Source organism: Peromyscus leucopus, chromosome 3 (genome assembly GCF_004664715.2).
Source record: "Peromyscus leucopus breed LL Stock chromosome 3, UCI_PerLeu_2.1, whole genome shotgun sequence".
In the NCBI taxonomy this organism is placed as follows: domain Eukaryota; kingdom Metazoa; phylum Chordata; class Mammalia; order Rodentia; family Cricetidae; genus Peromyscus; species Peromyscus leucopus.
This window is the reverse complement of record NC_051065.1, coordinates 109,739,456-109,756,865: the sequence shown is the minus strand read 5'-3', so window position 1 is coordinate 109,756,865 and position 17,410 is coordinate 109,739,456. Positions and strand designations below refer to the sequence as shown.

The 17,410-nt window shown below is 40.6% G+C and overlaps 1 protein-coding gene across 26 annotated transcripts in view; it reads left to right on the top strand.

The window, feature by feature from the left end:
- The window catches only part of Magi1 (membrane associated guanylate kinase, WW and PDZ domain containing 1), a 653,433-nt gene that overhangs the window by 544,372 nt on the left and 91,651 nt on the right, over window positions 1–17,410 (top strand). For 12 of the 26 annotated variants that reach the window (XM_028855228.2, XM_028855186.2, XM_028855213.2 and 9 more), the window contains 2 exons: window positions 7,815–7,897; window positions 11,810–11,848. In XM_028855228.2, coding sequence (XP_028711061.1) covers window positions 7,815–7,897; window positions 11,810–11,848 — 122 coding nt within the window. The remainder of the gene's footprint in view (window positions 1–7,814; window positions 7,898–11,809; window positions 11,849–17,410) is intronic. The other 14 variants (XM_028855222.2, XM_028855192.2, XM_028855205.2 and 11 more) reach the window with 2 other exon arrangements.

Genomic DNA, 17,410 nt, shown 5'->3' with positions numbered 1-17,410 from the left:
TGAACTGGGCAACAGGATTTAAAGGCCTTCCTTAGCAACATATCAATACCCTCTTTAAAAATAAAAAGGGTTATAGTTTAGCATTAGGGCATTTGCCTAGCATATGTTAGGCCCTGGGTTTAATTCCCTGTACCACAAATAGATAATGATTGATTGATAGGTAGACAGACAGACACATTTTTTTGTAGCAAGAGCCAGAAAGATCTCATGTTGAGTGAGAGAAAGCAATCAACAGATACCAATACTAAGATGGCAGAGACGTTAGCATTGTCTCTTCAAGATTTTACAAATACCCATTATAGTTAGGCATGGTAGCTAGCCTGAAGTCTCAGCACTAGGAAGACTGAGGCAGGAGGATGGAGAATCTAGGGCCAGCCTGAGCAACATTTAGAGATTTTGTTGAATGAATGAATGAATGAATGAATGAATGAGTACATATATCCGTATATACAGCCATTACAAAATCCTTCACTTGTCAATTATAAACATACTTATAACAAATAAAGGTAATGGAAAGTTTCAGCAAAACGGCAGAAAAGATAAAAAGAAAACCTTGAACTTTAAAAAAATAAAAATAAAAAAGCCTAGTGGATGGGTTCAGCAGCACTCACTGTCATTATCAGAGTGAGATCCAGAGAAGGCAGGGGCTGCATGTGGAGGTGGGAAACAGACTACCTGACCCGTACGACACATAGAACTTGGGAGAGAAGCAAAGGAACGGACTTTCAGGAGCTTTGGGGCCAATTACAAACATCTGACATCAGTGATCAACGTTTTAGGAAAAGACAGTGAGTGGGCAAGGGGGAAAGTGGAAGCGTCGGTGTCTCGAAATTTCCCACATTTATCAGGATTGCAGAAAGCAGCTGAGCTCAAACTGAATGCACACAAAGAAAACGCACATCATCTTCGCGTTCCTTCTCTGTTGCTGCAGTAAAGAAATAGTCATGATCAAAAGCAACTTAGGGGAGAGTTTTTTCTGTTTACAGTTGCAGAAGGAGAATCTGTCTGGGCCAGGAAGGCACCAGAGCAGGTAGCCCAAGCAGGGAGCTGGCTGATCATATAGATTGTCGCCTAGCAAGCACAGAAGTGAACTAGAAGAAACGCTAGGCAATGAACTCTCAAAGCTCCCCAGCGCCCTGTGACTTTGTCCAGCAAGACCCCACATCCTAAAACTTCTGTAACTTCCTAAAACAGAGCCACCAGTTGGGGACCAAGTGTCCAAATAGGTGAACCTATGGTGACATTTCTCTTTGAAACCATCATAACTAAACATAAAAAAAATCTTGAATAGAAGAAATGACACCTTAATATAACAACTGATCAAAAAAACTAGCACAATGGTTCTCAACATGTGGGTTGCCGCCCCCTTAGGGGTCACTTATCAGATATCCAACATGTCAGATCAGACACTTCCATTATGATTCATAACAGTTAGCATAATACAGTTACGAAGTAGCAACAAAGTAATTTTATGGTTAGGGGGTCACCACAGTGTGAGGAACTGTATTAAAAGGTCGAAGTGTTAGGAAGGTTGCCACCAGACTAGAAGGTAGGAAGAGCTAGCTGTTTGGACCCTGAGAGATAGGAAATAACTCAGTGTCTATGTAGACTCAAAGCACCTTTAGGATGAGGTGCTCGTAGATGAACCAGTGCTAGGAAAGGTAATCATCAGCGAGCCTCCTCTACACGAAGAGGAGAATTCTGGAACAGCAGGAAGCCACAATAAAAAAAGCGAAAATATAAAAAAGAAAAACTTTTCTTTACCTCTTGATTTTTCTTAATTTAGAGGACTGAAATAAAAAAGTTAAACACTCTTTTTCTATACAAATTTAGGAAAAAGCAGTAAGCTAATTATAAGTAAAAGAATATAAGTGTAGCTAAGATTTTTATATTTTTAATTGACCAGGGAAAATGGTAACACCAGTAGATTTTATTACACACACATATGAAGGAATATATAAGTGTAATAAGATAACTATATATGAATTACTATCTAAATGTGATAAGATATGGTATCACAATATTTGCATTGTAGTACTCTGTACTGGTTAGTTTTATGTCAACTTGACACAAGCTGGAGTCATCATTGAGGAGGGAGCCCCAGTTGAGAAAATGTCTCCATAAGACTGAGCTGTAGGCAAGCAAGCCTGTAGGTCATTTTTTTTTTTTTTTTATGAAACTTTATTTATGTATTTTTTTAGGTATAAGTGCTCTGTCTGCATGTATGCCTGCACGCCAGAAGAGGGCATCAGATCTCATTATAGATGGTTGTAAGCCACCATGTGGTTGCCGGGAATTGAACTCAGGACCTCTGGAAGAGCAGCCAGTGCTCTTAACTGCTAAGCTATCTCTCCAGGCCTTGTAGGCCATTTCTTAATTATTGATTTGTGGGGAGGAGCCCAACCCACTGTGGGGGGCCACCCCTGGGCCAGAGAAAGCAGACTGAGCAAGCCCAGGAGAGCAAGCCAGGAATCAGCATCCCTCCCTACCACCACCTCCATGGCCTCTGCATCAGCTCCTGCCTCCAGGTTCCTGCCCCGCTTGAGTTTCTGCCCTTACTGCTTTTAGTGATGAACTGTTACATGGAACTAGGAGAGAAGTAAACCGTTTTCTCCCCAAGTTGCTTTGGTCATGGTGTTTCAACATGACTATAATAACCCTAACTAAGGCGTACCCAAAGCAACCATTTCAAAAGCTAGATAAACAATAAAAGTAGTTCAGATAAAGAGAAAGGATTTCTCAAGTCCAGCAGCCCACAGAAAAGCTGGAAAAGAGCTGGAAAGCAGGAGCATAGTCAGGGATTATCAGTAACTACAGGAAATTAATTAATGCTATAACAGTTGAGGTATGCTGAACATAAAAGGATAGGAAAAACTATAATAAGTATTAATCATAAAAGACTAAACATCATAATATTATGTAATAAAGTCAGAAAAAACAAACATTTCACAAACAAACAAGACTTCTTTAAAAAGAAAGAAAAAGAACCAATAATTCAGAAAAGTATTCTCAAAGAAATTGTTTGCTTTTGTTCACTTCTGTGGTTGAGTCTTTCTTTGTAACCGTTCTGACCTCAAACTTGTAATCCTGTAGCCTTAGTCTTCTTAGTACTTAGCTTGAGAAAGAAAATCAAATTAAATGAAAATACTGCGTATCAGAGTGGAACAAAACCCAGTAAATGACAGAGGTAAATGTGTAGTGTTTAAAAAAGAGACAGCTGTGGTCTGTAGTTTGAATTTTATCTCAAGAACCTAGAAAAAGAAGAGTTAAGTCAAACTCAAAATAAGGGATGCCTTGTCAGCTAAGGACCCTGGCTGCTCTTGAGAGGACCTGATTCCATTCCCAGCACCCACCTGACAACTCACAAAGTCCAGTTTTAGAGGGTCTGGTGTCCTCTGTGGCATCCACAGATAACTGTATACAATGTAGTGCCCATGGATAAAGGCAAACACTTATACAGGTAAAATAATAATAAATCTTAGCACACACTCTCAAGCTTTTCTCAGGGGAGACCGAAGAAGAGCAGTCAATGGAACTGAACCCTAGAGAAAATGTCTGGAATGGCTAATTCTTCAAAGGTTTAATAGAACTGAAAAGGACAAAGAATGAAAAACAGAAATTTGCCAGTATTAATCAAGCTGGGAATCATCACCAATCTGAAAATTTCTACAAGATACTAAGGAAATGTGGCCGCAGATCTCCATATAAACATTTAACAAATCACAGTGATTCAAGAGGTAGACTGTTGCTCATCTAGTATGAGCTAAGATCTTTTAAGGAGCCCCTAACTATTAGGAAAATGAGTTTATAATTTTAAAATACTGAAAAAGAAATTGTAGACCTGCATGGTTTCACATTGGAGAATTCTGTGAGAGCAGAATGAGCACCATTTCTACACAATGTTTTAGAAAATAGAAGAGCAACATTGTATGATGTTTATATGGTGTTGTTTCCCTGATAAGGATACAAATGAAGGCTTGTGTGTATGCCTACAGCACAGGTTCAAACCCAAGTACTGGAGGAAAAAAAAAGAACAAAAACTCAAAGACATTAAAATAAAAAGAGTGAAAAATAAAATTCAATAAGAACGAAACCAATACCCAACATGGTTATGTACCTGAAAATCCCACATCTCACGAGAATGTCGAGTTTGAGGGTAACCTGCATTATGAGATCCGGTCTTTAAAAAATGGAGAGAGGGACGGGGACACACACACACACACACACACACACACACACACACACACACACAATAATACATGTCCTAGCTGTCCCAGTGAATAGCTTTGTAAAGATGTTGCCATTGATGTTATCCAGGTAAAGGTATATTGAATCTAGCTGTTTTCTTCATTATAGTGACATGACGCTCTATAGTTATTTCAAATTAAAGGTTATTATGCCTCAACTTGACACAAACCTAGACATACCTAGACATATTTAGAAGTATGCAGCATTCCTCCAGGGCCTTTGTATCGGTTCCTGCCTTGAGTTCCTACCCTGACTTCCATGATTGACTCTAAGCTATAAGATGAAATAAACCCTTTCGTTTCCAAATTGCTTTTGTTCATGGTGTTTTTATCACAGCAACAGAAAGATAATTAAGACATAAATTGGAACCAGGAGTGGGATTTTGTTGTGACAGACCTGACTGTGTTGTTCTTGAAAGGACTGTGAAAGGACTTTAGAACTTTGGACTGTTCGCAGCTCAGAGGGCTGTTTTGTGGGAGCTTGGAATATACGAACACTGACATTTGTTGTGATAATGGAAACCTAACTTGTGAAATTTTAGAGGGTTTTAAGAGTCCCTTATAGACTCTATTGTGGCCTTTTGATAATTTCAATAAAACAATTTGTGGTCCTGGACAGCTAGGGCTGAAGAATTGGCTGTGATTAACAAGAGACCAGCACCCCCACAGTAAAACCTTTGCTTTACTGGGACAATTGATGCTGGAGCTGAGAAATTAGTGGTTTTTAGGAAGAGGCCAGCATCATTGGCTATCGGAAGTCTGGAAGTATTTCCTCAGGGTTAGTTAGCACACAGAAGCTGTGGTCCAGAGAGAGCCAAGACTGTACCTCATGATGGCAGCTGAACTTGGTAATGTGTAAGGGTTCCCTAGGTGGTACTGGTTTTGAAAGTATGACGTGGTCATGGAGAGCAGCTGAGATTTGGCACTGTGAGAGACCAGGAGAGACCACTGGTCATGGTGCAGCCTCAATTGTAGAAGCCCCGGGATTTAAGAGTTGGGGAGAGAGATTGAGACTTGGCATCATGTGGCAGGGTCAGAGTCCCTGAAGAGAGGCTAGGAGAAGTCATTGGTAAGGGTGCCTCTGTAGTTATCTCCTAACATTTTGTAGATCCCAGTACTGTGGAACAGCCTGCAAGAACAGCAGCAGCTGTGGATTGGAGCTGGCCTGAGCCTGTGAAATGTACTGTGTGGGTTCAGCATGCTAGAGCAAGAGAGGTGGAGCTGCATAAGCCCTTTAAAGCCCAGAAGATTTTGAGTCCCAACATTGGACACTGGGTTATTTACAGTGTTAGAGTTTGGTTTTGCTTTGATCTAATGGTAACTGGGCTCTGGCTCTTCCTTTTTGAAATAAGTATATAAGTTACTTTTTATGGAGTTCAGTTGAGAGAGTTTAGATATTTTAGAGAGAACGTGAACTTTGAAAATGACTTTGAATCTTTTAGACAGACTGAATTTTTAAAGTGACTTTTTAAAGACTGAAATGTTTTATATTGTGATATTGATATTAATATGAGGTCTTGTGAATGAATAAGAAAGGGAAGATTATGCATAAATAAATTATGTGTTTGTGTGTCAGCAAAGGGTTAATTGTCCTGTTGGTTTCTGTCAACTTGACACAAACCTAGCCATCATTGGTAAAAAGAAACTCAGTTGAGAAAAACATCTCCACAACATGGCCTGTAGGCAAGCCTGCGGGGCATTTTCTTGATTAATGATTGCTGTGGGCAGGGTCAGCCCATGAGCAGCTTGTCCTGAGTTATTTAAGAAAGCAAGCTGAGCAAGCCAGTAAACAGCACTCCTCGGTGGCCTCTGCATCAGTAACTACATCAAGCCCCTGCTCTGACTTCCCTGGAGGATGGACTGCAAGCTGTAAGATGAAATAAACCCTTTCCTCCCCAAGTTGTTTTCGATCATGATGTTTCATCCCAGCAACAGAAACATAACTAAGTCAGAGGTTTGTTTCTAAAATACTGCATACCGGTGTCCCGACAGTGAGCGGTGTAGTGTTGCCGCATCACAGGAGACCAGTGCAGACCTCAGACTGGGCTGTATGACTCCCTGCATTCCAGTTCCATGTCTGCCATGTGTCGGCAGTGTCCTCGGGCAGACTTCATCTTTGTATTTCCATTTTTCTCCTCTGTAAAATGGGGATAGTAACTTTACTGCTCATTACTGTCCCCATAGGGTTATTATGAGAATGAAATAAACTAACATATGAAATAAGACTCTCATGGCGGCGAGTGGCCCCACAGAGCAGAGTGATGATGGGAATTATGGTATTACTTTAAATTTGTTGTTGTTATTTAACTTAGGTGAAATGGCATAATTTTCTCTTTAACAATTAGTAAAATTTGAGTCTAAAATCCTGGTGCAGCTCTGTGCCTCCTCTTACATTGATAGCTTGAACTTTAAACTCGGAATAAACGAGGATTCATGCTGAAACTTCAAATGCTTTTTTTTTTTTTTTTTTTTTTTTTTTGCCCCCTCTCCATATCTTGTTTTCATATCTAGTTTCTAGCCAGAGTTCTTGGACTTGGCGTTCCCATCTCACCCACGTAGTTGCTCAGTGAATCAGGCCCAGGCAGAACTCTGACCTCCAGTGTCTTGATCCACTTGGGGAAGCACAAAGGCGTCTTCTTCCCGCTTTGCCTGTGACATTCCTAGTGCGACTGAAGGGCAATGCCCTTGAGATAGTTCAGATCTCAGAAGGCCCCCGTCAGTCTGTTGAGACCTTTTCTCTGTCCTCTCCAGAAGGCATTTGAACAGCATCTCTGTTACTCTTTCTCTTTTTTTTCCTTAATAGCCTGATTCTACTTGTAGTAGGTAATTTGGGTTGCCTTTGACCTCTCTGAAGCCTAAGTTAGGGACCAGTGAGGTGACTTGCCAGTGAAGGTGCTTCCCCACAAACCTGATGCCAGAGTTCAGTTCTTGGGGCCCTGATGATGAAAGAAGAGAACTGACTCCTGTGAGGTGTCCTCAGACCTCCACATGTTCCATAGCATGAATGTGCTCACACACTGATAAATAAGTAAATTAACTAGTTCATTAAATGCCTAAGTTAGGATATTGTGGAGAGTGATGCGTATGAGTAGGTTTAAGGTGCTGTGTGATAGAGGGGTTCCCCACTGTAAGGAAAGGGCTTGTATGATAGAATAGTGATATAGCAGCCTTGTTTGAATTTCAGTCTTCTAAATTGAAGTCGTAGACAAACGTAAACTAAACCAACCTTTATTCTTTGGCAAATATGAAGACTGAAGAATATGTCTAGATGAGTAGACTGTATAAGAAAAGTATGTCCTTTGTATCTTTTTCAAAAAGAAAGCTGGTATTATATTTTAAGCATTCAGTAATTCATTGATTATATTTTAGGGAAATGTTCTTCTAAGACTCGCCCTAGGCCATTATCATTCCAGCCTCCAGTCCTCTAGTGGTTTGCCTGTACTGTTGGAATGCATCTCTTCATTGGTTTATGAGCAGATATGCAAGTGTTTGTGATTTTTCTGTCTTTGTACTTTGTTGTTATTCTTTTTAAAGAAATTTCATCTTTTTTTTGTCTCTGGATTTCAGCCATAACACAAAGACAACATCATGGTTAGACCCTCGGTGCCTGAATAAACAGCAGAAGCCTCTGGAAGAATGTGAAGATGATGGTAAGGACTAAGAGGTCTTAGGATCAGCAAGTTGGGGGGCTTGATTACATGGGCACATTTTTCTAAAGAGTGATCGAAAGGTAAATCAGCTTTTAACATTGAAGTGGTTTTTGTTGTTGGATTTTACTGGAAGCACACTGGCTTAGATCGCAAAAGGGACTTAAATAGAATTCTTTCAAAAGAACAATTCAAGATTTGTATATTCCAGTATAGTTGTTGGAAATAGAGGCAAGTTCATTTTCTGCCTTGAACTTGGAAAAGACTCTAGAGAAGCACTCCACGGTATAGAAATGAAAGATAGTTTGATTTTCCACACACACTAATGTCCTAGACCCTAACCCTGTGTGGTAAAAGCTCCATGGAAGCAATGAAGAGGTTTTCTTGGCTGTTGTTTCTCTAGTTTAGGGAGCAACGGGAAGATCTTGACATGTTGGGAATATATTTGTAGCTTAAAATACACCCACAATTTTTTTTGAAAGGCTATTCCTCAAAGAGGCAGGTGTTAGAGCTGCTACCTCATCTCCCAAACGTTCCTTCTGACTCTAACAGTTTCTGTCAAAAAAGGTTATTTCAAGTATTGGAGTTTCTAATTATCTCCCAAACTGGGGGGGGGTGGGGGGTTTGAGGTGAAGGCAGAGCATGTCCATCCTCTTTAGCACTGGGATCTAACCCGAGTTCTACAAAGATTTCCTTCCTCCTGGGAACACATTAAAAGACAAATTCTTGCCTTGTTGCTCATTATACAATACAATTCTGGCATTTGAATTTGTAGTATAATTAATTTGTCCTGAAGTGAAGAATTGTTGCAAATACATAAATGTGATGTTTGGAAAATGCAAGACTGTGTTTCAAAGTATCACACAGTTAAAAGCCTTGTACTCTGAGAGTTTCCTGTTGCATATGGCTGCAGATTACATGAGATAAATATAGATTTGCATGTTCTACATTTATTGGAGCAAGTCCAAGTGGAAATATGTATTTTTCCAATTTGAGAGGCATGATCAGGTGCTCATTATATTTTGGATCCTTGTTCCCATAGCTGAAGAAGGCGTAGGCTAGGTATGATCAGAGCTGCTTCTCATACACTGGGGGTAACAGCTATCTGAGTATTTGAGGATTCTGTTTAATGTTTTCAAAAGACTTTCAATTTTCAAAGATGAGAACCTCACATGCATTCTTTAGAATGTATTTTAGTACAACTTCATAGAACAAGTTTAATCTCTTTGACAAGAGATGAGTTTGAAGGCAGTTTAGCCATTTTTATCACATAGGGTCTTCAGGGTCAGTATCCATTATAAATACATTGGGAATGTGTGAAAATACAGAGTACTATAATTTTATAGATGACAGAAGGTTACAGAACCTTTTAGTGAGAAAAATTGCCGTGGAATAAATGCATTAAGAGGAGTTAATGATTTTGTTACCAAATTTTCATCTTTATATTACCAGTATTTCCTTTAACACAAGTATATGTCCATACCAAGTGCAATTCATTCAGTAATTATCTCTTCAACATTAGAGTCATATGTTTTATTCATCTAGAATGATATGTATGTGCAGACAGCATAAACATGTAATCATATGATGACACGTCAGTTTGCGTTTTCCGATGCTAGTAAACACAGAGCTGCCTTGCGCTCCTGTTTGCTGTTGTGACACAGACCAAGAATGCACTATTGCCCACACATACTGTGCCTGCATTGCCTTATGCTCCCAGGTTCACCTGCACACAGAATGCAACACAACACTGTTATGCTTAAATATTGCGAGGATGCTGCACTTTCTGTTGCTGTTCTCAAATGAGTGAGGACCCAAGGTGTATTAATTACCTGTGGCCATTGATCTCAGTCTAGTACCATTAAAAGTCTTGACCTTGCCTTCTAGTGCCAGGTCAGTGTCTTTAGTTGCCCGGTTGTTGTCCCAACAGGCTGTCTCAAAGAGATTCCAGACTGGGGCTCGTTAGAACCCGACTCTTGACCCTTTACCAGCCTTTGCTAGTTGTTGCCCGTGTTAGTTGAGAGTAAATGGCCGCACACTCGGCAATCCCATCCGTCTGTCCCTTTTACCTCCATTTCTGATGCATGAGTCAGCTCAGTTCACATGCTTCTTAAACATTTCTGGACCCCCTCCCTGTTTTCTTCCCTGCCTGGACCATCCCTCGCCAGGTCACACGTGTCTCCTACCTCGATGCTCCTCTCCCTGCTGCTCTCAGCCGTCTTCTACAGTGTCGGTCGGTCGGGGTGAAGGGGTCTTCACTTGTGGCTCTCCGGTTGCTCGGTAACTGCCGGGTCTCATCTGCTTGTCCATCCGTCCTTGCTCTTCTCTACCCTGCCCTTTGCTTTGCACTCGCTCCCACTAGACCGCACTGAGCTACTGCCCGACAGTTAGATGCCCAGTTCTTTCTCCTCAGAACAGCTTCACGTTCGTCACTGTTGCTGAATGTCTTCTGTGTGGCGCCTACATTGTAGACCCTGCGGTGACTGCAACGGCAAAACAGCCAGCTGCCACAGAGCTGAAATTCGAGTCATTTTTGTTGGCATCCATGCACCCTTCACATTCTAGCTCAGATACCATTTCAGTGACCCTGGAGAATTAGGCATGGTCTTAATTTCAGTTGCATTTTTGTTTAGCTTTGTACGTGAGTCGTTGTATCTTTGCTGATGTAACAGGCCCCTAGCACATATAGTCACAGGGGAAGAAATTAACAAACCCTCCCCAAAACATAATTAGGTAATATCTAAATGGGCGTTTTTACAAATGATTTTATTCAAGTCTGATAACCTCTTAAAAAAAAAAAAAAAAAAAAAAAAAAAAAAAGACCGCCATTCAAAACTTACTGTCCATGCCGGGGGTTGGGGGGAGGTGGGGGTGGGGATGGAAGCCTGTCTGTAGACTCCACCAGGAGACAGAAATGGGATCCTGAGGTCAGACTGGCTCCTAGGACTAGCTGAGAAATGTTTAGTGGCCTAAGATGGTCTAGAAAGTGCCTTGGGCACTACTAACATGTAGCGCTGTGAAAAAGACTTGGACCCCTCCATAGTCTGTGTGTTTGTGCAGCTTCCTTCCGGTGTAGGCAACAGCCACCTGCTCTCCACTGAGGAGGTTTTAGCACCAAAATGAACTCTGTGTGCTGTGCCATGTTCTCATCTCAGGCATAACCTGCTTGTTTTACTGACAGCCAGAGGCAGTCAAGAAGGAAAGGATTTTGACTTGTTTTGCTGGCTGAAATAATTGAGCACATTTTCACTTGACTACTTCTGAACCATTGTCTTAGAAAGCTTATATACAAATAACCAAGCAAACAAATGAGTGAACTCTGCCCTGGTCCTCCTTCACTGTGGCCTTCAAGCACCACGTCCTTGATGATGTATCACCATGACATAGTTGATCTTTCCAGCCCCTCTTTAAAAGGCTCTGGGTTCATTATACAATCTCCTTTCTCAATTTGACCTCACCTTCTGTTTCTCAAGCGGTATTACTTTTAAGTTAAGTAATGCTCTAATTGCGAGTGTAATTGCTTCTGTGATGAGAGGATTATTGAAGGATTAAAAGGACCGATAGTGAAAGGTCTCATAGCTTTGTTTGCTGCAAATAAGGTCAGGAACAAGTGACTTCCCACTTAAGAACGTGGGAACCGCAAAGGTATTCATCATCTTTTACAACCAATCAAACAACGTTTTGACGTGCAAGGAAATGAGCTGTATAATTATTTTGCCAATATCAGCTCTTACCATTTTGTGATTTACACTGAGGTCAGGAGTTTACTAGCCAAGCCAGTGAAACAAACCACAATTCAGGTAAGGACACTATAGTGACGTGTTTGCTGCTGTTTTCTAAGGGAGTTTCTCTCTTGGTGCTGGTGTCTGAATTTGTCTTTCTCTTTTCTGTCTCAATCCTGCTCTTCCTTTGGAGAAGAAGGGGTACACACCGAGGAGCTGGACAGTGAACTAGGTAACGCCCCCCCCCACCCCCCACCCCTACCCCTGCCTGCTGCTGTTGCATGGGTACCCTCCGTGACGGACTGCCTCCTTCCTCTGTACCTTGAGTTTGTGCTTCTCCAGTCACAGTTTTCAGCCTGCCGGGCCCATGAAAGGCCATGCCTTTGATGACAGGCATCAGGTGGAGTTGTGTGTAACACACAGTGTTTACATAGAACCAGTGCGGGCAGATTAAGGGTAGAATGGGAGTGAATTGGCGACGAGTGGTCTTTAAATTCAGAGTTGGAGAAAGACATGAAGGGATGCTTGCCATGACCCTCGAACTTTCATGTAATCTGTCTTTGCTTCATTGCCTCAATCTGTGTAGTGTGCAAGGCTGTTTCTATGAATAATATAAACAAGCCAAGTAAAACAAAAACTCACGAGACAGATTTACTGATTGCTATGTGCGCTATGTGAAATCAAGTAATTCCAGCGATGAGCTGCATAGCTGATGAGTCTTATAATTGTATTGTTAAGTCATGGACTGTGTGCTGCTGACCTTGTCACTTCAGTCTTGGGCAGCAGGAGCCGTGCTGATTTCTGTAGAGACTGTGTGTCAGTGTAACTTGCTCTTGGCTGCCCTGGCTGGTAGACTTTAGGAGTAATTTGCACGTGTCTATAATGCTGTTTCTTTGCTCTGCTTTTGGATTGTATTGCGTTCTATTCCCTGTGATAATACTGAGATTTGAATAGTTTTGAAGTTAGTTGCAGTCCATCTGGAACATCACTGGAGTAGATGGAAAAGCACCAGTACTTTCAGGTAAATTGCAGGAGAAAGCGTTGGCTGATTGAAAAGTGGCCCACGCTTGCCAGTTTTAAGTAGAAGATCCTTTGACATGAGTGTGAGCGTGCAAACTCTCCCAAGATTACTGAATCTGCTTGCTCTCTAGAAGTGTCTTAATTCCTTGCAATGGGGATGTATTTTATAGTGATTACCGCTCTCATTTGCTTTTCCTACATACATATAATATTGGTTGACTAGAGCTGTAGTATAGAATTTACCCTCATTTTTATCAATACTTGGAAGATATCCTCTTACAACTAGTGAATACATCAGTAATGGACGATAACTCTTGGGGTCTGTTTTTTAAGTCGCTTAGTAAATTACCCTGCAGTTATTGTGGTGGGAATGACTTGAGGTTTGCCCTGTGTGATAACATAATTCAAAACTAGTTCTATTTTAAAAAATTATCAACTTAGAATCGATTAAAACATTGACAAAGTCAGACGTAGTGACCATTTGTTGAACCAATTTCAGCCTTTGCTACCACCTGAATAAAATATGTGAGTGACCAATCTGTGGTTCTTGGTGGCCCGTGGAGATAACATACACAGCTGTGTGGACTAGCACATGCTTCATTGCTTCCAAGGAAGTCTGAATGTTGGGATTTCAGGAAAGCAGTTTGTCATTTCCCCTTTGTAACTATGGCATTGTTAGAACGTGCCCATAGCGTCCAAGACTCTCAAGAATGTGTTCTAGTGATGTGCTCCATGCTCACACGGAGACAGTTTGCCAAGCTGCCTCTGGGATGCAGCAGACTGCCCAGCTTCCTTACTTGGCTGACTCCCTGACATGGACTAGCTCTCCTCGCTTACTTACTGGCTCTGTGACGTCAGCCTTATTCACCTTCCCACTTTACACTTACAAAAGATGTCTAAGTCAGGGGCTGGGGCGAGACCTCAGTTGGTAAAGTGTGTATCTTGCAGCCCAGGGACCTTTAACCTTTGCTTTTAAAAAAGCTTAGCCTAGCACTGAAAATCCCAGTGCTGAGGTAGAGGTAGGTGGGACTTGCTGGCCAGTCAGCCTACCCTACCTGTCAAGTTCCAGACAGATGAGAGATCCTGTCTCACAAACCATGGTTGTGGCTAGCATGAGGACTCAGAAGGTAAACACGCTTACTTCAAGTCTCAAAATCAGAGTTTAATCTCTGGAATCCACAGGAAGGTGGAGAGAAAAAAACCAACTCCTCTGCCCTCTTCATGCTCACAATGGCATAATGCCCACACTGGGCTCCACATACACCCTCACCTACATGAACCTGTGTACATGTACACAGCATGTGTGCGCGCATGCACGCACACGCACATGCGTGCAGATTTGCAAATCAGAGTAAAAGGAGGGTTCCCTCCATGCTTCTGAGGAGACTTACTGAGAACTTGTTTTGGTGATCAGCACATGTTGGTGCTTCAGTAAGGCTTTATATGTTAGCTAGCCCTCTTATTGGATTGACCAATACTTTCTTACAATACTTTTCCCTTCATCAAAGACAAGAGTTGACTGTGTGCCATTCTAAAGCAGGTACCCATATATCAAATATGTTCTCATGAGTAGTGTAGGCATGTGGCCTGACTTTTGTTTACACAGTTCTATTGTGTAAGAGTAGTGTGCACACTCATGTTTGCCATATTTACTATTGTCTACTATATTTACTTGAAGTTCTGTTGACGAGCTCACTGCCCATTTTCTTGATAAATGTAATCTATTTTTTGAACAAAGGCACCCGTCAGGTTTTCAGTGAACAGTGGGAGTCCATATGTGATAAGGAACCTCTAACCTGCTCTGGGGGGGCATAGGCAGTCAGTATGGGTATTGGATACAGGTCACTTGATTATAGAGTTGTGTCTGGACTCAAGTATGTGAGCTAAGGTAGTAGCTCCATTCTGCACTGGGTCTGCAGATACTGTCACATTCTCCATAAAAGTGTCTTTAGAATTAAAAAACAAAAAACAAACACCCACAGAACCTTCCTTTGATCTAGTAGGTAGGTATTCAGATAGTGAAATCAAGTAGAGACTTAAAATAAAAAAAAAAAATCCTTCTGACAGCTTTCTCACATACAGAACATTTGACTAATCAACATTTGCTCCACACGAAATTTTCTGAGGGAGGAAAAGCAAGCATACAGTTGTAGACAACCATCCTTGTTCCACGTGCTTCCCTGTCAGGCATTGGCTATGGGCCACGTGCCTTGGAAGCATTTTACAAGCATCTCTATTCAGGTGAACCGAGGGAAAGGTATGTTCAGAGATATTTACTAACCAAGCCGAGTTCCCAGGACAACAGAGCCAATGTGGACCATAAGTTACAATCCCAGATCTGAGTGTGAAGGATCTCAGCTCTCTCTAATCCCCATAACAGGCTGGAGAGCTTGGCCTGTCAGTCATCCATCCATAGACACAGGCAGTGTGTCTTCAGTAATGTTTGCCTAAAACATAATGTAATCAGTTTCTATGTTAAATATTTTCTGACCTTTTTCATTTTCAAAAACCAAGTGGCAAATTCTAAGACAAACAGCTTCCTTTTTTTTTTTTAAATTGATGACCTATTTCTATTTTAAGCATTAGGAGACTAATTCCTGTTATTAAGTTAATTACCACATTGGAAGTGAGAAATCTGTCTTTTCATTTCAAACTGAGTTTTAGCTTAAAAAATTCAAAAATTTATAGAATTGGTTTGTCTGTTTCAGAGATGTTTAATTTGTGTCTGTGTTTGTATGTGTGCATGGAAGTACACAGAGTGCTGATCAAGCTATCACCTCAACCCCCATACTCACAAATACCAATTGCCTGGGCACATTTCTCAACTCCAGGATGTTAAGTTGTTGATGATACCCAGGGGTCAAGTCAGGGGTGGTTTCTTGTATCCTCTTTGTACCTCCACCTAAGCACAGGTAACGACTTGTACACTTCTCCCTGGGTCCCTGGTGTCTGACACATCCACAGGCAAACAGTAGTGCTTCTGTTAATGTTTGCCAAATTAAGAAAATCAAGTACATCTTTCTGCCATTTTATTTGATGATAATCAGGTCAAATATTTTAGGTTTTGGGTTTTAGTAGGTCTGGTATAATTAGCACTATCCTTCACTCTCATCCATTCTTCTACCCCATGACTGTGCAACAGTTTGCATTTTTTAATCTTCAATTTCCCAACTCCTTGAAAATGTTTCCCAGGTTCATTTTTATTTATATGGTAATTTCCAGCTTTATAAGGGTAAACTGTTTCCCAGGCATTTGATTGACATCAGTCTTTTAAGATCTGATATTACAAACAAAGGCTATTATAACATGCATTTTAGTGCCAATGTCTCCCAAACTCAGAGACATCTTAAAATCTGCTAAATGCTTTTTTTAAAAAGTGGTGGGAGTGTGTCTCTGTTTGCAGGCATAACCTGTGTGGCAAATGCCATAAAATCAATGTCTCTGGATGTGCAGTCAAATTTAAACGGAACATGAGCCTTGAGTAATTAGTTTGCATGTGTTTGTGTGTACATGCATGACTCCACTACACTCTGTGACAATTGGTAAGATGTGAGAACACTTTGCTGACAAAACTGTCAATATTTGAAAATCCCAACAACATATCATAATTAAAACACTAAGTGGCCATAACAAACAAAAGTGTACTAAAAGCTCCAAGAGAAAAAATACAAGTCATATATAAATGCAAACCCATCAGAATAACAGCTGATTTCACAATGGAAACTCTGAAAGTGAAAAGAGCCTGGAACAATGCATTCCAAGTCTTAAAAGACTATGATTGCCAGTCTACAATAATATACCCAGCAAAACTACCCACTGTAATTGAAGTTGAAAGAAAAGCTTTCTATTATATAAACAGTCTTTTAAAAAGTTTACAACCAACAAATTCTACCTAAAGAAAAAACCGAAAGCAATAATTTCAGCTGAACAGAGAAATGAGCATAGTAGAGATATTGTGGAAAGACATAGGAAGCCACAATTATTAAAGCACAGAGTACCACTGAGAACACAGCACCACCCAAAATCAACAACAGGACAACTGCAGTTAACACACATTTCAGCTGACGCTTTAAATGTCAATGGCTTCGATACTCCAATCAAAAGACACAAGCTGAATGAGTGGAGCAAAACACAAAACCCATCAATCTGTCCTCTACAAGGAATACATCTAGCTTTAAAGATAGACACTGAAGTGCTCTAATCAAATGGGACCAGGAAGCAATCAGGTATCTTTATATTATTATCTGACACTATACACTACAGACTTGAAAGTAAAACTAATCAAAGGAGATAATCAAAGGAGATAGACATTTTATCCTAATCGAGGTAACCATTAACCAAGAAGACATTACAATCCTAAAGATGTATGCTCCAAACTCTAATCACCAAATTTAATTTAAAAATTGCACTACTTGATTTAAAGACACTGATTAAGACCCATCTAGTAATAGTTGGTGATTTCAGTACCCAATTTCTCAACTAGAAGCATCATCCAGAAAAAAATATAAATGGAGAAACATCAGAATTAATTGATATCATACACCAAATGGTTATGTACAGAATACTCCTCTCAAACACCAAAGAATACATATTTCGGTCAGCAACACATGGACACTTTTGAAAACATACCACGTCCTGAGACACAAATCTTTACAAGTCAAAAAGATTGAAATCACTCCATGTATCCTATCTGATCACAAGGCAATAAAACCTTAAGATGGACAATAAACAAATCTCTAGTAAGTACACAAACTTGTAGAGACTAAACTCATTT